General features: G+C 48.6%; 1 protein-coding gene across 1 annotated transcript in view; it reads left to right on the top strand.

Annotated features, from left to right (window-relative positions):
* ZMYM2 (zinc finger MYM-type containing 2) overlaps positions 1 to 23,421 on the top strand; it is a 537,976-nt gene that overhangs the window by 414,640 nt on the left and 99,915 nt on the right. The window contains 2 exon segments of the mRNA XM_033950396.1: positions 1,982 to 2,162; positions 2,453 to 2,572. Coding sequence (XP_033806287.1) covers positions 1,982 to 2,162; positions 2,453 to 2,572 — 301 coding nt within the window.

Below are 23,421 nucleotides of genomic sequence, written 5' to 3' on the forward strand. Positions count from 1 at the left end.
AATCTGTTCTGAACCAATTTTCATGACAAATTCTCCCCCATCCCTAAACCTGCAGAACCAGAAACAAACTGACAAAACTGGGTTGCCCTCTCCGAGTCCATCTACCATTCCCTCGCCCTTCTCTCCACTAAAAACATCTCTTCCCGCAAGGCCCCTTGGTACCTCCCATACCACAGAGAACTGAAACAGAAATGCCGAGCTCTGGAACGAAAATGGAAAAAATCTAAATCCCCTACAGACAGACACTCCTGGAGGGTCAATATTAAATTCTACAATACTGTTCTAAAAAAAGCAAGGAAAAACTTCTATGGTGACAAAATCTCCAAATCCAACAACCAGAGTAGCACATTATATAACATCTGGCGTTCCTTAACCTCCAAAAATGCCTCCATCCTCCCCTCCTCCCCCTCAGCCAAGTCTCTGGCAAAATTCTTCAGCAATAAGGTCTCCACTGCAATCTCTTACAAATCTCTGATTCCATTCGACCCCAACCCTATCCTTACAGACTCCTACCCTATCCCAGCTGACAGATCCTGATCTTCCTTCGAAGTTGTCTCTGAATCCCTGGTCCATAATCTCTGCCTCAAACTGAAATCCTGCAATTGTACCTTAGATCCATTCCCCACCTACCTTTATGAGAACACTTCCCCTCAGGGCATCTCATCTCTTACCATTCTCATAAATTCCGCCCTCCATTCGGGCCTATTCTCCCCAGAAATGGGCCATATCTCCTTAACCCCACTACTGAAAAAACCTGATCTAGACCCCTCTACACCATCCAGCTACCGTCCAATAGCAAACATTCCTCTCCTTACCAAGATGCTAGAATCCATCATATCCACTCAACTATCTTCCTACCTTGAAAAATTCACCATTCTGCTACCCTACCAATACGGCTTCTGTCCCAACTTCAGCACCGAATCCCTTGAGACCGACCGGAACCTCACCAACCTCTCTACGAACATATCCTCATGTATTTCAAACCTTCAATCCTGGGCCCACACTGTGCAGATGAAACTGAACGAATCCAAAACAAAACTTCTCTGGCTCGGCCCAAAATTGGACCAACTGTCCACCTCCATCCCTCTGTCCTCTGGCCCCACTCTGCATCTTGAATACTCAAGTAAAATTCTGGGAGTCATCATTGACTCTACACTTTCCTTCAATGATCACCTCAACTCCCTAATAAAAAAATGTTTCTTCAGCCTTCATATGCTAAGGAAAGTGAGAACCTGTTTCCATCAAAAACACTTTGCCGTTCTTGTCCAATCCACCATCCTTTCCAGACTGGACTATTGCAACTCTAGCTACCTAAGCCTAACAAAGAAAAACCTTCAAAGACTCCAGCGGATTCAGAATGCCGCTGCTAAGCTTATCTTCGCAAAAAGCAAATTCGACCACGTCTCACCGCTTTTGTCCAAGCTCCACTGGCTTCCAAAAATCTCCAGAGTCCACTTCAAATGTGCTTGCCTTACTTTCAAGATCCTACACGGCATCCTCCCCCCCCTTTATTCCTCTTTCTTGGAACTCCTCTCACCCCAATTCCACCAGATCCACCCAAAAACTGAAACTTTCCTTTCCCTCTCTAAAAGGCATCTCCCTTGTAGGAAAACTAGGTTCGTCCCTCCCTTTTAGAATCACTGAGCTCTGGAACAACCTTACCTCCCCACATAGGAATCTGAACTCCCTCCAACTCTTCCGTAAACATCTGAAAACCTGGTTATTCTCAAAAATGTAACTCTTCCTCCCTCTCTGTTTACTCTAGTCCTCTAAATTTCCTCTTCATCTTTCCCTCCACTGGAGTTCCTTTCCACCCTAATTCTTGTTAACCGTGTCGAGCTCTGCGAATGTTGAGATGATGCGGTATACAAACCTAAGGTTTAGTTTAGTTTAGTTTAATTGAAGTAGCACATAGTTTCTCATGTTAAGAAGCAAATTAAATGTCAAGTGTGCATTAAGTGAAACTTCCTATTTAATTTAGGTGCCAGTTCCAGTGTTTCTGCCTACCACATTGGATAGTAATGAAAAGGCGGCTGAAGCAGTAGAAGAGATGAAGACTAAAATATCCTCAGATCCCCTACAAGCTGACCTGTTGATTATGGCAGAGATAAGTGAAGAAGAGGAAAAAGTGGAAGAGAAAGCTGAAAGTACAGATGTTTACAGTACGCTATGTTGAAGTAATTCTTTATAAAGCATACATAGGAATTAATAAGAATGCAACTATGAAATTTCAGAACATTGTTTTGCTCTTTTTCTTAAAACTACTAGAATAGAATTTCTTCCACTTCAAAATGATTGTTACCAAGAATAACATCTCTATTTTATTTAGCATTTGTGATACAGAATTAAGTTTAAAAAAAAAAAAAAAGTTTACATTCAAAATATTTTTTTCTCAATTTAAGATGTATGCAGTAACTTGATAAACAAATATTTGTTTTGTTTCAAATTATAGTTACAGCTGAAAGAGAGACCATCTCCTTGGAATTTTGTGATATGAAGAATCATGCAATCACAGCCTTGCCTGATGTTCCATATGAACCGGTTTTAGATATTGAAATAGATTTTCCAAGAGGTATAAAACATTCTCGTTCAACTAACATATTTAAAGTCCAAAAGAAAGTTATGGTGGGGGATCTGTATAATAAGTATGTTAAGACAATTTCTCATTTCACTGTAAGATTAGAGTTCAGCATATTAATCTTACAGTAGCAAGGTCAACTAAAACATTTTCCAAAATTAGTGCATCTTTCAGTAGCAAAGATATAGTATTCTGTACAGTAACTTACTTCCCATTAGTCACAAATCTGCAGAAGTGTATCACTTTAAAACTCTGCAGTGGAGAACAGCTCCCTCTTCAGTTTTTTCTTCTGCAAGCCAACTCAGAAAGTGTGTTATCCTAGTACATGCAGGCAGCATAGTCTCACATGTGGGTGATGTCATTCACGGAGCCCAGAACGGACAATAGTGAAAGTGTATTGTGACTTTAAATCTTTTAGAAAATTTGCAACTGCCCACACCACCCATGTGCAAGTGCCTTCCCACCCGACGCTAGCTCGTGGTACCTCACTTCTTTGTTTTCCGTGGAGTGAAGAAGTGCTTTTGTTCTGGGCTGTCCAGCGCGCGTTGCCTTCCCATCAACGTACAGTACTTCTTTTGGCTTTTTATCACCTATTGTATTTCTTATTAATTTCTATCTTCAGTCGGTTTAAAAAAAGAGAAAAATATCCTTTTTCCGTTTTACCTCAGTTGGGCCTTCGGCCCTCTGCTTTTCTGCCTCGGCAATCTTTTCTCCTCTTTACTGCTGAGATTTTTCTGTCCATGTCGAAACCATCAAGTGGTTTTAAGAAGTGCAGTCAGTGTCAGCACCCTATCTCAATCACTGACCCGCATAGTTGGTGTTTGCAGTGTTTTGTCCCTGAACATCACTTACCTTTATGCATTGTTCCACCTTGCAGAAACGTTCATTAAAGGGTCATCACATCCAGCAGGCTCGACAATGGACTCTGGAGAGAAATCATAGGCATCGACATTAGACATCATTCCAGCATCGGGGAAGCCTTCTAAGAAGCCATCCTCTTTCCATCGAGCATCACAGGTCTCTACAGCATCAAGCCCCTCAATGCAGACCAAACAGTCAACGTCAGCACTCTCCTTCAGTGCAGGCTATGTCTCCTTCAGGTTGTGCATCCTCATTAAGATCATCCAATTCTCAACCTCCACGATTTAAGCAAATATCTAGTCAAAGAGCAGTTTCACATGCTATCTTTAGGGACACAATACCCTCTTTTAGAATGAAACAACTGGCTATTCTCTCTAGACCTCAAAGAGGCCTAAATGCACATATCCATACATCCTGATTACAGAAAATTTCTGCATTTTTCGGATAGTTCATCAATATTTACAATGCAAAGTACTGCCATTCGATCTAGATTCTTCTCTAAGAGTATTCCCCAAATACCTAGTGGTCGTGGCAGCAACCCTACATACTCACGGGTTTCAAGTGTTTCCATGACTGGCTGATAAAAGCTACATCCCTCAAGAGTACACATGGCAACACAGTTGATGATAACTTTTCTTCAACTTCTGGGGTTCAAAGTCTCGAAGTCAACTTCCCAAAGTTGCAGCGTCAACCCTCTCAACTACTGCCATTCAAAGGGGCCCTACTTCACACCATACATCTACAGGCATTTCTACCTCAACAAAGATAAGACACTTTGTTTCATCTTTGCAATCTTGTCTCCACTCTACAAACCATCTCAGTGAGACAGATGATGCAACTCGTAGGTCACATAGCATCCACAGTTCATGTTACCCCCTTCGCAAGACTTCATCTCAGATTAGCTCAGTGGTCAGCTCAATGGTTTCAAGCTCTCGTTCCCTTATCTCAAAAGATCTCAGTTGCCTCACCTCTTCCTCGTACCTTCAGTGGTGGATGGATCTGTCAGATCTTTCCGGGGTCTGCTGTTTCACATCCCTTCACATCAAAAAGTACTCACCACAGATGCGTCTATGTATGCTTGGAGGGCTCACCTAGACAGTCTCAGAACACAGGGCTGTTGGTCTGCCCAAGAGAAGACATTCTATATTAGAGCTCCGAGCAATTCGAAATGCTCTAACAACCTTTCAAGAGAGTCTTTCCAGCCAAGTTCTTATTGTTCACACAGACAATTGACAAGCAAGGAGGAATAGGTTTTCTCCTTTGTCAAAAGGCAGAGCACATTTGGAACTGGGCAATTGCTTGAAACATATTTCTCAAAGTCATATGTGCAAGGCAAACTAAATACTCTAGCCGACGAGCTTAGTTGATTTCTAGAACCACACAAGTGGACTCAACTCCAAAGTACTGCGCCACATCTTGTTATGGGGGACTCCTCAGACTCCTCAATCACAAATTGCCTCAATTCTGCTCCAGACAACGCTCTCCTCGTCGTCTTGAAGCAGACACATTTCTTCTGGATTGGACAAACAAATTCCTCAATGCATTTGCCAATCCCTTTCATTCTCAAGACCTTAGTCAAGCTCAAGTGCAAATCATCCACCATTATCCTGATAGACCCTCGTTGGCCCAGACAGCCTTGGTTTTCCCTTCTACTTCAGCTGAGTACCAAGGATCCAATTTCTTTACAAATCTTTCTATCTCTGCAGAGTCAAGGATCTCTCTTACATCTCAATCTACAATCTCTGCACCTGACAGCTTCATACCTCTCAGTCTGACTTCAGCAAATTTTAATCTTTTTGACTCAGTAAAAGCCATTATAGCTGCTTCCAGAAAACCTTCTACTCATCAATTCTATCAACAAAAGTGGATATGCTTTAATTTGTGGTGTACCCTCCATCACCAAGATGCTTCCTCCTCTTCTCTTCCTTCAGTGTTAGATTATCTTCTCCACTTATCCAATTCTGGTCTGAAAACCACTTTGATCGGCATTAGTGCTTTTCATGTTCCTGTCAACAATAAACCTCTGGCCACTCATTCATATGTTTCCAGATTTATGAGAGGTCTTTTCAACACCAGACCTCCACTTAAGCTACTCATCTTAAGTTTCTCACTTGGAAAGTGCTCTTCTTGATCTCTATCACTTCTGCCTCTAGAGTGAGTGAGCTTCAAGCATTTGTTTCTGAACCACCCTACACAGTATTTCATCATGACAAAATGGTTCTCCAGACCCATCCTAAATTCCTTCCAAAAGTAGTCACGGAATTTCACTTAAATCAATCCATCATGCTTCCAGTTTTCTTCCCAAAGCCTCATTCTCATCCTGGAGAAACAGCTCTTTGTACATTGTACTGTAAGCTTGCCTTGATTTATTACATACAAAGAACTAAGCCACACAGGATTTCACCTTAACTGTTTATCTCCTTTGATCCTAACAAATTGGGCTGACCTGTACCCAAAAGAACTATTTCAATATGGCTAGCAGCCTATTTTTCCTTCTATGCTCAGGCTGGGCTATAGCTCGAGGGACGCATTACAGTACACAAGGTCCGAGCTATAGCTACATCTACAGCTTTCTTATGTTCCACTCCTATTGATGAATTGTGTAAAGCAGCTACTTGGTCCTCAATTCACACATTTACATCTTGCTACTGTCTAGAATCCTATTCCAAATGAGATGGTTGTTATCCCAGGACAAGCAGGCAGCATATTCTTAACGCATGGGTGACGTCACCGATGGAGCCCTGGTACGGACACTTTTAACTAGAAAGTTCTAGTTGACCGCACCGCGCATGCGCGGGTGCCTTCCCGCTCGACGGAGGAGAGCGTGGTCCCCAGTTTCTTCGTTTCCGCGGAGCGAAGAAGACACATGTGTTTTCAACGGCCGTTGAAAAATCAATCCTGCCTTCCCACTCGCGTAATTTTTCGTTGTTTTTCTCTTTTTTCCCCTTCGGGTTACTTTCCTTTTTATTTTCAAAAAAAAAATTGTCGGATTTTCTTTATTTTTCAGGCCGTCCCCGGCGGGGCCTGTTGCCACCATACAGGCCTCCGACTTTGATTTTGCGGAGGCCGTGTTTCCCTTCATGCCCCCTCAACCGGGCTTTAAGAAGTGCCAGCGGTGTGCACGCCCGATCTCTCTTACCGACCCGCACAATTGGTGCCTGCAGTGCTTGGGTCCAGAGCATCGGGCGGACACCTGCACCCGCTATGCTACGCTTAAAAAGCGCACCTTAAAAAATAGGCAGATCCAGCAAAATATTCTATTCGGTACCAGATCTGCCATGGAATCTGCCACGACGTCGACGGCACCGCAAAAGTCGACACCGACTACTTCGACTCCACCGGATCCTTCTTCGGGGTCGCTGGCCCCAGGTAAGCCGGCTAAGAAGCCTTCCACTTCCCTTGAGCGCCCCTCCTGCCATGGTTGCGACACCGGCAACCCCGGCACCGCATCGACCCCGCAAACGCTCCACTCCGATATAGGTGAGTGCCTCGTCATCGGCCTCCTCATCGCCGGAGCGTAGAGCGGCACCTATGGTACCGAAGAAGAAAAAAGCGGTACCGGTGCCTCCCCTGGACGACCGCATCGCGGCCATACTCCAAACACAGTTACAGGAGCAGCTGCAACAACAGCTCCAACAACTGTTGCCGGTGTTGCTGGCACCGCACCTTCCGGTACGGGACCGGTCCGAGCCTCGCACTGTTCCATCGGTGTCGACCCCCTCGGTACCGCTCAACACTTCCATGCTGGTCCTCTCGGCTGAGCCACATCTTTCCCAACCTACGGTACAAACCCGCTCTGATGCCGATCCTCCTCGGTACCAGGTATGGCACCGGTCTTCCTCACCTGGTACCGCCTCGGTACGCTCTGGCAAGTCTCTCTCCAAAACTCGGCATGCCGAGCCCTCCACACCGATGTCCCGCCGTGCGCACCCCGACATCAGGGACCCAGACTTATGGGAAGAATCCCCACATGGTACCAAGGAAGACGCTTCCTCCACGGACGAGGAACCTTCAGTGACTGATACCGTCTCAAAACCTAAACAGTCCTCGTTCACCAAATTCCTTAGGGAGATGTCTGCTGCTCTTTCCATTCCCTTAGAGTCCGACTCTAAAAGGTCACAGGCCTTTCTCGATGCCTTAGACTTCGAGCAACCTCCTAAGGAATTCCTCAAGTTACCCGTACATGACATCCTACGGGAAACTTTTTATAAGAACTGGGAGAACCCCCTCACTGTCCCGGGGGCCCCTCGCAAATTGGATAGCTTGTATCAGGTCATTCCCATCCCAGGGTTTGACAAGCCTCAATTGCCCCATGAATCTCTCCTGGTGGAGTCCACCTTAAATAAAACTCAGGGCTCCAGTGTCTATGCCTCCACCCCTCCTGGCAGAGAGGGAAAAACTATGGATAAGTTTGGCAAGCGCCTTTTCCAGAATGCAATGCTGGCCAACAGGGCAAATAATTACACCTTTCGCTTCTCCTTCTACATGAAGCATCTGGTGCAACAACTCTCCACCTTACAAAAATACATCCCTGAACGTAAGGTACCTCTTTTTCAACAACAAATTTCCAGTCTGCTCCAACTCTGGAAATTCATGGTGCGCTCCATTTATGACTCATTTGAGCTGACCTCTCGAGCGTCTGCCATGGCTGTTGCCATGCGGCGTCTGGCCTGGATGAGAGTTTCTGACCTCGACATTAACCACCAAGACCGCCTGGCTAATGCACCTTGTCTTGGTGATGAACTCTTCGGGGAGTCCCTGGACTCAACAACCCAAAAACTCTCGGCTCACGAGACCAGGTGGTGAAGCTAAAAAGAAGACCCCGCCTGCTCGCCCCTACAGACAGCAGTCTTCCTACCAAAGCAGGTTCTCGGCCAGACCTCTCATCCCGCCTCAACAGCAGCCTCGCCAACCTCGTCAACAGCATCAAACTCAGGCTCGCTCACAGTCTCACCAACCTGCCAAGCCTCTTCCTCCGTCAAAACCATCTCAGCCCTTTTGACTTTTTCCTCCAGGGCATAGCCAGTCTCCCACCATCATTGCCTCTTCCTCAACCTATCGAAGGTCGCCTCCAAATCTTCCTCAGCCGTTGGGAGGTCATCACATCAGACCAATGGGTCCTCAACATCATTCGCCACAGCTACTCTCTCAACTTCCAGACTCTTCCACCAGACAATCCTCCCGTAGAGTCTGCTTCTCACTCCTCCCAAACCCCCCTTCTCCTGAGGGAGGTCCAATCCCTCCTTCTTCTCAATGCCATCGAAGAGGTGCCTCCGGACCAAAGGGGTCAGGGATTCTACTCCCGCTACTTCCTGGTTCCCAAGAAGACAGGAGACCTCCGTCCCATCCTCGATCTCAGGGACCTCAACAGGTGTCTGGTCAAGGAGAAGTTCAGAATGCTCTCCCTTGCCACGCTTTACCCTCTTCTCTCTCAACACGACTGGCTATGTTCCCTGGACCTCAAAGAGGCCTACACTCACATCCCAATCAATCCGACTTCACGTCGCTACCTACGGTTTCAGATACAGCACCGTCACTATCAGTACAAAGTGCTACCCTTTGGCCTCACATCATCATCCAGGGTGTTCACCAAGTGCCTTATTGTGGTGGCGGCCTTCCTCAGGTCTCAGGACCTCCAGGTGTTCCCCTACTTGGACGATTGGTTGGTGAAAGCGCCTACATCTCCGCTTGTGCTACAAGCCACTCATCACACCATCTCGCTCCTCCATCTACTGGGGTTCGAGATCAACTATCCCAAGTCGCACCTACTTCCCACACAGCGACTTCAATTCATTGGAGCAGTTCTGGACACCACTCTGATGAGGGCGTTTCTTCCCACCGACCGACAACGGATCCTGCTCCATCTCTGTCGTCAGGTGCTCCTTCATCACTCCGTCCCAGCTCGGCAGATGATGGTCCTCCTGGGCCACATGGCCTCGACGGTCCATGTGCTTCCTCTGGCGCGACTCCACCTCAGGACACCTCAATGGACTCTTGCCAACCAATGGTAACAGACCACGGATCTTCTTTCTCATCCCATCTCTGTGACATCGTCTCTTCAGCAATCTCTTCTCTGGTGGTTAAACTCCTCAAATCTTTCAAGGGGTCTACTCTTTCATCTACCCCCTCACTCCATGATCATAACCACGGATGCCTCCCCCTATGCGTGGGGAGCTCACCTGGGGGATCTACGCACCCAGGGACTCTGGACCCATCAGGAGCGTCAACATCACATCAATTTCCTGGAACTCAGAGCCATGTTCTATGCTCTCAAGGCCTTCCAGCACCTTCTCTACCCTCAGGTTCTTCTCCTGTGCACGGACAATCAAGTCGCCATGTACTACATAAACAAGCAAGGCGGCACCGGATCCCCCCTCCTCTGTCAGGAGGCCCTCCGAATATGGACCTGGGCCACAACCCACAGTCTCTTCCTCAAGGCTGTATACATCCAGGGCGAACAGAACTCCCTGGCCGACAATCTCAGCCGCATCCTTCAACCCCACGAGTGGACTCTGGACCCTCCAACACTCCACTCCATCTTTGCTCGCTGGGGCACTCCACAGGTGGACCTCTTTGCAGCTCCTCACAACCATCAGCTGCCCCAGTTCTGTTCCAGACTCTTCTCTCCTCATCGTCTGACCCCCAGACGCATTCTTGCTCGACTGGACGGATCGGTTCCTCTATGCCTTTCCTCCTCTACCTCTGATGTTGCGGACGTTATCCAAACTCCGCAGGGACAGGGCCACCATGATTCTCATCGCCCCTTGGTGGCCTCGCCAACACTGGTTCTCCCCCCTGCTTCAGCTCAGCTCCAGGGAGCCCATTCCTCTTCCTGTGTTTCCTACTCTACTTACGCAGCAGCATCAGTCTCTACTACATCCCAATCTGTCTTTGCTCCACCTGACAGCTTGGTTTCTCTCGGGCTAACCTCTTCAGAGAATCTGTCCGTCCGTCAGCCCGTCCATCGCATTTTGGATGCATCTAGGAAACCGGCCACCCTCCAATGTTACCATCAGAAGTGGACCAGGTTCTCCTCTTGGTGTCTACTGAGTCATCACGATCCCACCTCATTGGCGGTGGAAACTGTATTGGACTATTTGCTCTCTCTCTCCGACGCTGGCCTCAAGTCTACCTCGATCAGAGTCCACCTCAGTGCCATCACTGCGTTTCATGAGCCTATCCTCGGAAAACCGCTTACGGCTCATCCTTTGGTTTCCCGGTTCATGAGAGGCCTCTTCAATGTCAAACCACCTCTGAAGCCTCCTCCTGTCGTCTGGGACCTGAATGTGGTTTTATCAGCTCTCATGAAACCTCCTTTTGAGCCTCTTGCCACAACTTCGCTCAAACTTCTAACATGGAAGGTGCTTTTCCTCATTGACATCACCTCTGCCAGGAGGGTTAGTGAGATGCATGCACTGGTTGCCGACCCTCCTTTCACTGTTTTTCACCATGACAAGGTGGTTCTGCGTACCCATCCTAAATTCCTTCCCAAGGTGGTCTCGGACTTCCACCTCAACCAGTCCATTGTGTTGCCTGTCTTTTTCCCTAAGCCCCATTCTCATCCTGGGGAACAAGCGTTGCACACGCTGGACTGTAAGCGTGCCCTTGCATACTACCTTGACCGTACCAGGGCTCACCGCTCCTCACCTCAGCTCTTTCTGTCCTTCGACCCTAACCGTCTAGGTCACCCTGTCTCTAAACGAACGCTTTCCAACTGGCTTGCTGCCTGCATTGCGTTCTGTTATGCTCAGGCCGGTCTCTCACTGGAAGGTGCTGTCACGGCCCACAGGGTCAGAGCTATGGCTGCTTCTGTGGCTTTCCTCCATTCCACGCCCATCGAGGAAATCTGCAAGGCTGCCACTTGGTCCTCAGTTCACACGTTCACTACTCTACTGTCTGGATGCCTTCTCCAGACGGGATGGACACTTCGGCCAATCTGTGTTACAAAATTTATTTTCCTAATGGCCAACCATCCCTCCTCCCTCTCTGTTAGCTTGGAGGTCACCCATGCGTTAAGAATATGCTGCCTGCTTGTCCTGGGATAAAGCACAGTTACTTACCGTAACAGGTGTTATCCAGGGACAGCAGGTAGATATTCTTAGGACCCGCCCTCCTCCCCGGGTTGGCTTCTTAGCTGGCTTATCTTAACTGGGGACCACGCTCTCCTCCGTCGAGTGGGAAGGCACCCGCGCATGCGCGGTGCGGTCAACTAGAACTTTCTAGTTAAAAGTGTCCGTACCGGGGCTCCGTCGGTGACGTCACCCATGCGTTAAGAATATCTGCCTGCTGTCCCTGGATAACACCTGTTACGGTAAGTAACTGTGCTTTTCGGCCAAGCAGTATTACAGAACTTAAGTACTTCTTAATATCTTATCAGTATATACTTCTTAATATCAAAACAATTCTTATGTAATCCACCTTGAACCGCAAGGTAAAGGTGGAATAGAAATCACTAATGTAATGTAATCTTCAAAGAAGTGGGCTTGAGTCTGGATTTGAATGCTACCAGAGACGGAGCTTGACATACCGAGTCAGGCAGTTTGTTCCAGGCATATGGTGCAACAAGATAGAAAGGATGGAGTCTGGAGTTGGCTGTGGAGGAGAAGGGTACAGACTTATCCGATGAGCAGAGTACCGGGGGGGGGGGGAGGAATACTGAGGAATCACAGAGCGAATACACTTGTAAGTCAGTAAGAGGGGTTTGAACTGTATGTGGAAGCGGATAGGGAGCCAATGAAGAACATGAGGAGAGGGGGGTAATGTGGGCATAGCGACATTGATGGAATATGAGGCATGCAGCAGAGTTCTGAATAGATTGAAGGGAACAGAGAAGGTTTAGCGGAATGCCTGTGAGAAGCAGGTTGCAGTAGTCTAGGTGAGAGGTGATGAGGGTATGGATGAGGGCCTTTAGCAGTGTGTTTAAAAAGGGAAGAGTCTGATTTTAGTGGTATTGTAGAGAAAGAAACGACAGGTTCTGGCAGCTAGTTGGAGATTTGAAGAGAAGTCAGTGATTACCTCAAGGATGCGAACCGACGAGAGGATGAGGGTATTTTTCACAGAAATAGAGAACGGGGGAAGAGGAGAGACAGGTTGAAGTGGAAGATGGTGGCGAGACATCCGGGTAGCAATGTCAGAGAAGAAGGTTGAAACCCAGGAATGAATGGAGAGTGTGGCATAGTGGTTAAAATATAATCAAAAAATAGGTGACCAACTATCTAAATAAACTATAGATTTTCCAATAAAGTATATCAAAAAACATAAGAAAAATCTCAACAGTCACAGGGTTCAAACCCGCACTGCTCCCTTTGACCCTGGGCAAGATACTTAATCCTCTACTGCCCTAGGTACATTAGATAGATTGTGAGCACACTGGGACAGATAGGGAAAATAGAAACATGATGGCAGATAAAGGTCAAATAGCCCATCTAGTCTACCCATCTGCAGTAACCATTATCTCTTCCTATTTCTAAGAGATCCCATGTGCCTATCCCATGCCTTCTTGAATTTAGACAGTGTCTGTCTCCACTACCTCCTCTGGGAGATTGTTCCATACATCTACCACCCTTTCTGTAAACCTCTTTGGGTGTGGCTGAATAACTACAAAAAGGCAGTTTACAAGTCCCTTTCCTTTTCTTGTCTGTTGAGATTTCAGGTGTAGAGAGAGATCTGCAAGTTGTCAGCATAGAGGTGATACTGAGGCCATGGAAGGAGATTAGAGCACTAAGGGAAGCAGTGTAGATAGAAAAAACTCATCATCCCAGGACAGAGCCCTGAGGTACACTGAGCATCCACCACAGCATACGCTAAAGGTGCGTTGGCAAAGATAAGAAGAAAATTATGTGATAACAGAGCCCTGAAATCCAAGCGAGGACAGTGTATTGGTGAGTAGGTGGTGATTTACCATGTCAGAAGCTGCGGATAGATCAAGGTGGATGAATACGGAATAGAGGCCTTTGGATTTGGCCAGGAGCAGGTCATTGGAGACTTTCATAAGAACAGTTTCTGTGGCATGAAGAGGACGAAAGCCCAATTGAAGTAGGTCAAGTATAGCTTGAGATGAAATAAAGTGAAGACAACGGTGGTGAACAGCATGTTCAAGTAACTTGGATAAGAAGAGGAGGAGGGAGACATGACAATAGTTGGAAGGGCAGGTAGGATCCAGGGAAGGTGTGTTTTTGTTTTTTTTTTTAGGAGCGGTGTAACAATGGCTTGTTTGAACTTTGAAGGTGTGTTGTGCACGGTTGCGGCAGAGAGTGGTAGGTTAAAGATATAGCAGATAGAGGAGATGACAATAGGCAAGATAGTGGTAAGTAGATAGATGGGGATGGGATCAAAGGAACAGATGGTGAGTTTGGAGGAGGAAAGAAAATGTGCAGTTTCCTCCTCAGTAAATCGGTGATTCTCACATTCATATCCCATAGAAAATCTGATCTGCTCACTAATGTCTTTCCCCATCCACTTCTAATCCCTTTACTCAGAGCATGCTCCCCTACTCTGATACTTTCGCTTTTCCAAGTTTATTCTGTCTTTAATACATGGCATTAGGTAAATAATATTGATATGGTTTATAATTGTTGTTATCTGCTATAATAATTCCCTTAGCATGCATGCGCACTTCAAACCTGGTGGCTCCATGCATGCGTAGCTCCATGGACGGCAGAGAAATTGTATTGTAAAGCAGAGAAGTTGCTAAAGCGTGCGGCGCGTGCACACACATTTGATTTGCTGTGAGTGGCGGTTTACTTTATCCAGCAGCAGTAATTCTGTGCCGGTTGCCATTTCCAACACAACGCGTGATAAAAAATAAATAAATAAAAGGTAGGTGGGAGAAGGGGCATGATAATTGACATCCCCCTGACATCTCAACTCACACACAGAAGGACAGAGGGCCAAACAGATGGGACATTGACAGAAAAGGTGGCAGTGAAAGACACACACAGAAGAACAGGGGGCCAGGGATTGAAAGAAAAAAAACCGGACAGCGGACAAGGAGAGAGACACACAGAAAAAAAAGACAGACAGACAGCGGCCAAGGAGAGAGAGAGAAAGACACACAGACAGCGGCCAAGGAGAGAGAGAGAGAAAGAAAGACAGACTGGCCAACGAGAGAGAGAAAGAGACATAAAGACAGACAGAAACACAGACAGTGGTCAAGGAGAGACAAAGAAAGAAAGAAAGGCAGACAGCGGCCAAGGAGAGAGAGAGAGAGACAGAAAGACAGACAGACACATCTATTCTAGCACCCGTTAATGTAACGGGCTTAAAGACTAGTAGTGTAATAATATTCTAGAAAGCTAACAGTGCTGGAGGAGTGGCCTAGTGGTTAGAGCAGCTACCTCAGCACTGCTCCTTGTGTCCCTGGGCAAGACACCTAACCCAAGTGACCCTCCAAGATATCTAACCCCACCCCCAGCTACTATAGTTTGATTGTGAGCCTGCCGGGACAGACAGTATAAATACAAGAGTACATGACTGAAAAACAATTGGAAACCAAAATGAAAAACACTATGGAATAGATGTTCGAGATGCCGGATTTATTGAATCGCATAAAAGTTTGTAGTGCTCTGTTTCCTACACTTTATCCACATAGTACGATGAGTTAAAAGGAGAACGGACCCAACACCGGCCGTGTTTCAACTCTATTGTCTTGCTCAGGGGTCCCAAGGATTGTTGTAAAACAAAGACACAATTGTGGATAAAATTTTAAAAAGAACGAGATAAACATGCAAACCAAGCGTGATAGCTCTGCGAACCACTGAGGTGAAAGTGCTGAGGCCAAATGCTGAGGTGAAAGTTTTGTTTGCTGAAAAAAACTGACAAATCTCCGGGCCCGGACGGAATCCACCCTAGGGTTTTGAAGGAACTAAAGGAGGAAATAGCGAAACTACTACAGCGGGTTTGTAACCTATCCTTGAAAACAGGCATGATCCCGGAGGATTGAAAAATAGCTAATGTTACGCCCATCTTTAAAAAAGGATCGAGAGGTGACCCGGGGAACTACAGACTTCGATCCTGGGGAAGATGGCCAAAGCACTGATAAAAGACAGCATCAATGAGCATCTAGAAAGGAATAAACTGATGAAAACAAGCCAACATGGCTTCTGCAAGGGAAGATCGTGCCTAACAAACTTACTGCACTTCTTCGAAGGAATTAACAAACAAATGGACGAAGGGGCCCCCATAGACATCATATACTTGGATTTCCAAAAAGCTTTCGACAAGATACCCCATGAACGCCTACTACAGAAACTGAAGAACCATGGGATGGAAGGAGAGGTGCATAGATGGATCAAAAACTGGTTGGCGGGGAGGAAACAAAGGGTGGGAGTGAAGGGCAACTACTCGGATAGAGAAGAGTCACGAGTGGTGTTCCGCAGGGGTCGGTACTCGGACCGCTGCTGTTCAATGTATTTATTAATGACCTAGAAACCGGGACGAAGTGCAAAATTATAAAATTTGCAGATGATATCAAGCTTTTTAGTGGGGTTGGGACTAAGGAGGACTGTAGGATTTACAAAAGGACCTGAACAAACTGGGAGAGTGGGCAAATAAATGGCAGATGAACTTTAATGTAGAAAAATGTAAGGTCTTGCATGTGGGAAACAGAAACAGAATGTGCAGCTATACGATGGGAGGGTTGGCAATGGGTGATAGTAGCCTAGAAAAGGACTTGGGGGTACTGGTGGACAAATCAATAAAGCCGTCGGCACAGTGCGCAAGAAGGTGAACAGAATGCTAGGTATTATCAAAAAGGGTATCACAACCAGAACAAAGGACGTTATCCTGCCATTGTATCAGGCGATGGTGCGCTCGCATCTGGAGTAGTGTGTCCAGTATTGGTCGCCGTACCTTAAGAAGGTTATCCCAGGACAAGCAGGCAGCATATTGTTGACTGATGGGTAACGGCACCGACGGAGCCCCAGTACGGACAATTTTAGAGTGATTGCACTCTAAGAACTTGGAAAGTTCTAGCAGGCCGCACCGCGCAGTTTCTTAGTTTCCGCGGAGCTAAGAAGACGCACCTTTTCAACGGCTGTTGAAAAGATTTTTTCCGAACGCCTTCCCGCTCGCGAAAACCTCTGAGGAAATTGTATTTCCTTTCTTTCTTTTATTATTTTATTGTTTTTCAAAAAAAAAGCTTTTCTTTTTCTTTTTCTCGGTTTCGCCCCGGCGGGGCCTGTTGCCACCATCGAGGCCTCGGCCTTCGATTTGGCAGAAGCCGTTTTTACTTTCATGCCCCCCCAGCCAGGGTTTAAGAAGTGCCAGCGGTGTGCACGGCCTATTTCTCTCACAGACCCGCACAACTGGTGCTTACAGTGCCTGGGTCCTGAGCATAAGGCTTCCACCTGCACCCGCTGTGCTACATTGAAAAAACGAACATTAAAAAAACGTCAAATTCAACAACGGTTACTTTTCGGTGCCGATATGTCTGACCCTGCGACATCGACACCGGCATCGGCCCCAACTCTGTTGGCACCCACCTCTTCGACACCGCACAACACCGTGCCGGCGTCGCAACACTCAGGTAAGCCGGCTAAGAAGCCTTCCCCGCTGGAGCGTCCTCCAGTCTCGGTGGCAGCGAGCCCAGTCCTGCCGACCGCGAGGCGCCCGCTGAAGCGCTCCGCCCCTATTGAGGTGAGTCCCTCGACCTCGGGCCCCTCATCCTCGGGGCGTCGAGCGGCACCGCAGAAGAAAAAAGCGGTACCGGTGCCTTCTCTGGACGAGCGCATTGCAGCCGTCCTACAGGTGCAACTTAAAGAGCAGTTGCAACAGCTCCTTCCTGCTCTATTGGCACCGAGCCTTCCAGTCCCGGTCCGGTCTGAGCCGCCGGTACCGACAGTGCAGCAGCCTCTTTGTCGGTCCGCATCCACTTTGTCGGTACCGGTACATTCTGCTTCCTCGGTCTCCATGCCGATCCTGGCACCGGAACCGAGAGCTCTACTCTAGGCTGTGCATACTTCGGCACCGATACAGCCCTTAACATCTCCTGGTACCGCTTCTTTGAGGTTGGGTAACACACGCACGCAAAACCAGACACCTGGACCCCCTCCACACCGGAGTCCCGGGATCGCAGCTTCCAAATTAGAGATCCTGATCTGTGGGGTGACTCCGAAGAGCCTCTTCTCTCTGAGGGGGAGTGTTCATCGGGTGAAGAGGATCCTTCTGTTCTAGATCCATCCTCTAAGCCGGATGCTACCTCTTTCACTTCTTTCTTGAAAGAGATGTGTGAATCTCTTTCTATTCCCTTGGAGGCTGAGTCCAAAAAATCCAAAGCGTTCCTTGATGCACTGGATTTTGACCAGCCTCCAAGGGAATTTCTTAAATTGCCCCTCCACGATATCTTGAGGGAGACTTTCTACAAGAATCTGGAGACGCCTTTGACTATCCCAGGAGCTCCTCGTAAATTGGACTCCTTGTATAAAGTCATTCCCATTCCTGGCTTTGACAAGCCACAACTTCCACACGAGTCTCTTTTAGTGGAATCCACCCTTAAGAAGTCTGCAGGAGCTAGTGTATATGCCTCAGTCCCTCCTGGCAGAGAAGGAAAGGCCAAGGATAAATTTGGCAAAAGATTGTACCAGAATGCGATGTTGGCTAACAGGTCAGGGAATTATGCTTTTCATTTTTCCTTTTATTTAAAGCATCTAATTCAAGATCTGACTGCTTTTGAAAAGTACCTCCCTGACCGCAAGAGATCTGCCTTTCGCCACTGTTCTTCCTCTCTTCTCCAACTTCGGAAGTTCATGGTCCGGTCCATTTACGATACATTTGAATTGACCTCTAGAGCCACGGCCATGTCTGTTGCCATGCGTCGTCTGGCATGGCTCAGAGTCTCCGAGCTTGATGTTAACCATCAGGATCGCTTAGCTAATGCTCCATGCCTAGGCGATGAGCTCTTTGGAGAATCCATGGACTCCACTACACAAAAACTCTCTGCCCATGAGACTAGGTGGGATACTCTCCTGAAAACCAAAAAGAGACTCCACCTGCCCGGCCTTTCCGGCAGCAATCGGCTTACCAACGCCACTATGTGGCTTGTCCTTTACCACCAGCTCCTCAACAGCCTAGACGTCAGCGCCAACAACAATGGCAACCTCCTAGGCCAGCACAACAGCAACAGGTGAAGCCTCCTCCACCACAGAAGTCTACCCAACCCTTTTGACTTGGTTCTCCAGGGCATAGCCAGTGTTCCGCCATCTGCCCATCTTCCTCGACCCATAGGAGGACGTCTAACTTTCTACATCAGCCGTTGGGAAATCATCACCTCGGATCAATGGGTCCTCAACATCATCCGCCACGGCTACTCTCTCAACTTTCAGACTCTTCCTACCCAAAGTCTGCCAAGAGAGTCTGCTTTGAACACTCCTCAGTCTTCCCTCCTTCTTCAGGAGGTTCAATCCCTCCTCCTTCTGAACGCCATAGAGGAAGTTCCTCTAGATCAAAAGGGGCAGGGATTCTACTCCCGTTATTTTCTGGTTCCCAAAAAAACAGGAGATCTCAGACCCATTCTAGATCTTCGCGATCTCAACAAATGCTTGGTCAAAGAAAAATTCAGAATGCTCTCTTTGGCCACTCTTTACCCTCTTCTCACTCACGGCGACTGGCTATGCTCCCTAGATCTCAAAGAGGCATATACCCATATTCCAGTCAATCTAGCCTCCAGACATTACCTCCGCTTCATGATCAATCACTGTCATTACCAATACAAGGTGCTACCCTTCGGTCTTGCCTCCTCTCCAAGAGTGTTCACCAAATGTCTGATTGTGGTGGATGCTTTTCTACGCTCTCACCACCTTCATGTTTTTCCTTACCTGGACGATTGGTTAATCAAGGCCACTTCTGCTCAGACAGTGCTCCTGGCCACCAACCAGACCATCCTGTTTCTACAACTTCTGGGGTTCGAGATCAATCTACCCAAATCTCATCTCATCCCCACTCAGAGACTTCAATTCATTGGAGCGGTCCTGGACACAGTCCTCATGAGAGCGTTCCTGCCGTCCAACCGTCTTCAAACTCTTCAATCTCTATGTCAGCAGGTGCTTCCACAACGTTCCATCCTTGCCAAGCAAATGATGATACTTTTGGGTCACATGGCCTCAACAGTTCGTCACACCCTTCGCACGTCTTCACCTGCGCACTCCTCAATGGACCCTAGCTACCCAGTGGTCCCAAGCCACAGATCCTTGCTCACGACACATATTTGTGACATCATCTCTTCGTCAATCTCTACAATGGTGGTTGATATCCTCAAATCTCTCCAGAGGTCTTCTGTTCCATCTACCTCCTCATCAACTAGTCATCACCACCGACGCTTCCCCTTATGCCTGGGGAGCTCATTTGAACGAGTTCCAAACTCAAGGCCTTTGGACAGTCCAGGAAAAGAAGCATCACATAAATTTCCTGGAACTCAGAGCGATGTTTTATGCCCTCAAGGCCTTCCAACATCTTCTCTTTCCTCAAGTTCTACTACTGTGCACAGACAATCAAGTTGCGATGTATTACATCAACAAACAGGGTGGGACAGGCTCTCGCCTCTTGTGCCAGGAAGCCCAGAGGATTTGGACTTGGGCGACAGATCACCAATTATTCCTGAAGGCTGTTTACATTCAGGGAGAGCAGAATTCCTTGGCGGACAATCTCAGCAGAATTCTCCAACCCCACAAATGGACTCTCGATCCTTTGACTCTCCAGTCCATTTTCGCTCAATGGGGCACTCCTCAGATAGACCTCTTTGCAGCTCCTCACAATCATCAGCTGCCCCACTTCTGCTCCAGACTCTACTCTCCTCACCGTCTGGCAGCGGATGCGTTTCTTCTGGATTGGTCCAATCTGTTCCTGTATGCTTTCCCCCCTCTGCCTCTCATGTTACGAACCTTGTTCAAGCTCAAGAGGGAACAAGCCACCATGATTCTAATTGCTCCACGGTGGCCCAGGTAACATTGGTTCTCCCTTCTACTTCAACTCAGTTCCAGGGAGCCTATTCTTCTTCCCGTGTTTCCTTCTCTGCTTACACAGCATCAGGAAACCCTTCTGCATCCCAACCTCCAGTCTCTGCACCTGACAGCTTGGTATCTCTCGGGCTGAATTCAACTGATCCCCTTCTCTCTCAGCCCGTTCGTTCTATTCTGGATGCTTCCAGGAAACCGGCCACTCTGCAATGTTACCATCAGAAGTGGACACGATTTTCTTCTTGGTGTCTTCTTCATCATCATGATCCCACTTCCCTTGCAGTGGAGACCTTGTTAGATTATCTTCTTTCTTTATCTGACTCTGGTCTCAAGTCTACTTCCATCAGAGTCCACCTCAGTGCTATTGCTGCTTTTCAAGAGCCAGTTCAGGGGAAACTTCTCTCAGATCATCCTTTGGTATCCAGATTCATGCGGGGTCTTTTCAATGTGAAACCACCTCTTAAGCCCCCTCCCGTAATCTGGGATCTCAATTTGGTTCTTTCCGCTTTAATGAAGCCTCCATTTGAACCTTTGGCTACAGCTCCTTTCAAGTTTCTCACTTGGAAAGTGCTCTTCCTTATTGCTCTTACCTCTGCCAGGAGGGTCAGTGAGCTGCATGTACTAGTTGCTGATCCACCTTTTACAGTCTTTCATCATGACAAGGTGGTTCTGCGTACACATCCAAAGTTTCTCCCGAAGGTTGTCTCTGAATTTCATCTCAACCAATCTATTGTTCTGCCTGTCTTCTTTCCGAAACCTCACTCTCATTCTGGAGAACAGGCTCTGCATACTTTGGACTGTAAGCGGGCTTTAGCTTACTATTTAGACCGTACTAAGCCCCACAGATCATCGACCCCACCAACTTCCAGAACCTTCAAGGTTTCTACCTTAACATAAGATCGATGAGAAATAAATCCATCCTTATTAAAGACTGGCTCACCGAAACCAATCCCGACATCGTTCTACTCACCGAAACCTGGCTGCATTCAGACACAGATATCATTATCAAAGACTGTCTTCCCCCAGGCTTCAAGATCTTGTCCCTAGCCAGAACCTGGGGAAGAGGAGGTGGACTAGCAATAATCTTCAAAGACCACCTAAATTGCACCACACTCAACACCAAATCCTCCCCCAACCTTGAAATGCTAGCCGCCTCCCTAACCTCAAAATCCTTAGCCTCCTCCCTAACAATCATGCTGTGTTACATCCCTCCAAAAAAATGGACCCTAGCCAAGGAAGACTTCACCGAATTTCTACTTTCCAACTCTTTAGCAAGTCCATACAACCTCCTATGTGGAGACATCAACATCCACCTAGAGCAAACAGACCTTCCAGACATATCCGACTTTTGGTTACTAATCTCGCAACTAGGCTATTTCAAGCCCCCGCCCATCACAACCCACCAAAGAGGCCATCAGCTAGACCTAGTGACATTCTCCGCCAAAAACCCATCCACCCCAAAATTTTACTGGAAACATGACATCTGGACAGACTCCCTATGGTCCGACCACAAACTATGCCACTTCTCCATCCAATGCCAACAAAAAGCCACAAGAAACAGAACATCAAAAAACACCAAAACTCACACCACTAGAGGTAAAATCGACCCGGCTGAATTCTGGCCCCTCTACGAATCTCTCTCTAAACAAAACGAAGAAACGGACCAAATCATGACCTCTTGGATCAAAGACAGCACAATTACCGTATTTTCACGCATATAACGCGCGCGTTATACGCGTTTTTACCTACTGCGCATACCCCTCGCGCGTTATATGCGTGAGCGCGGTATACAAAAGTTTTTAAACATAGTTCCCACCCCGCCCGACGCCCGATTCACCCCCCCCAGCAGGACCGCTCGCACCCCCACCCCGAACGACCGCTCGCACGCGCTCCCACCCGCACCCGCATCCACGATCGGAGCAAGAGGGAGCCCAAGCCCTCTTGCCCGGCCGACTCCCCGACGTCCGATACATCCCCCCCCCCCCCGGCAGGACCACTCGCACCCCCACCCCGAACGACCGCTCGCACGCGCTCCCACCCGCACCCGCATCCACGATCGGAGCAAGAGGGAGCCCAAGCCCTCTTCCCCGGCCGACTCCCCGACGTCCGATACATCCCCCCCCCGGCAGGACCACTCGCACCCCCACCCCGAACGACCGCTCGCACACGCTCCCACCCGCACCCGCATCCACGATCGGAGCAAGAGGGAGCCCAAGCCCTCTTGCCCGGCCGACTCCCCCACGTCCGATACATCCCCCCCCCCCGGCAGGACCACTCGCACCCCCACCCCGAAGGACCGCCGACTTCCCGACAATATCGGGCCAGAAGGGAGCCCAAACCCTCCTGGCCACGGCGACCCCCTAACCCCACCCCGCACTACATTACGGGCAGGAGGGATCCCAGGCCCTCCCGCCCTCGACGCAAACCCCCCCCCCCCCAACGACCGCCCCCCCCCCCAAGAACCTCCGACCGCCCCCCAGCCGACCCGCGATCCCCCTGGCGACCCCCCCACCCCCCTTCCCCGTACCTTTGGTAGTTGGCCGGACAGACGGGAGCCAAACCCGCCTGTCCGGCAGGCAGCCAACGAAGGAATGAGGCCGGATTGGCCCATCCATCCTAAAGCTCCGCCTACTGGTGGGGCCTAAGGCGCGTGGGCCAATCAGAATAGGCCCTGGAGCCTTAGGTCCCACCTGGGGGCGCGGCCTGAGGCACATGGGCCCAACCCGACCATGTGCCTCAGGCCGCGCCCCCAGGTGGGACCTAAGGCTCCAGGGCCTATTCTGATTGGCCCACGCGCCTTAGGCCCCACCAGTAGGCGGAGCTTTAGGATGGATGGGCCAATCCGGCCTCATTCCTTCGTTGGCTGCCTGCCGGACAGGCGGGTTTGGCTCCCGTCTGTCCGGCCAACTACCAAAGGTACGGGGAAGGGGGGTGGGGGGGTCGTGGGGGTCGCCAGGGGGGTCGCGGGTCGGCTGGGGGAGCGGTCGGAGGTTCTTGGGGGGGGGCGGTCGTTGGGGGGGAGGGGGGTTTGCG

The sequence above is a fragment of the Geotrypetes seraphini genome, chromosome 6, assembly GCF_902459505.1.
Source record: "Geotrypetes seraphini chromosome 6, aGeoSer1.1, whole genome shotgun sequence".
NCBI lineage: Eukaryota > Metazoa > Chordata > Amphibia > Gymnophiona > Dermophiidae > Geotrypetes > Geotrypetes seraphini.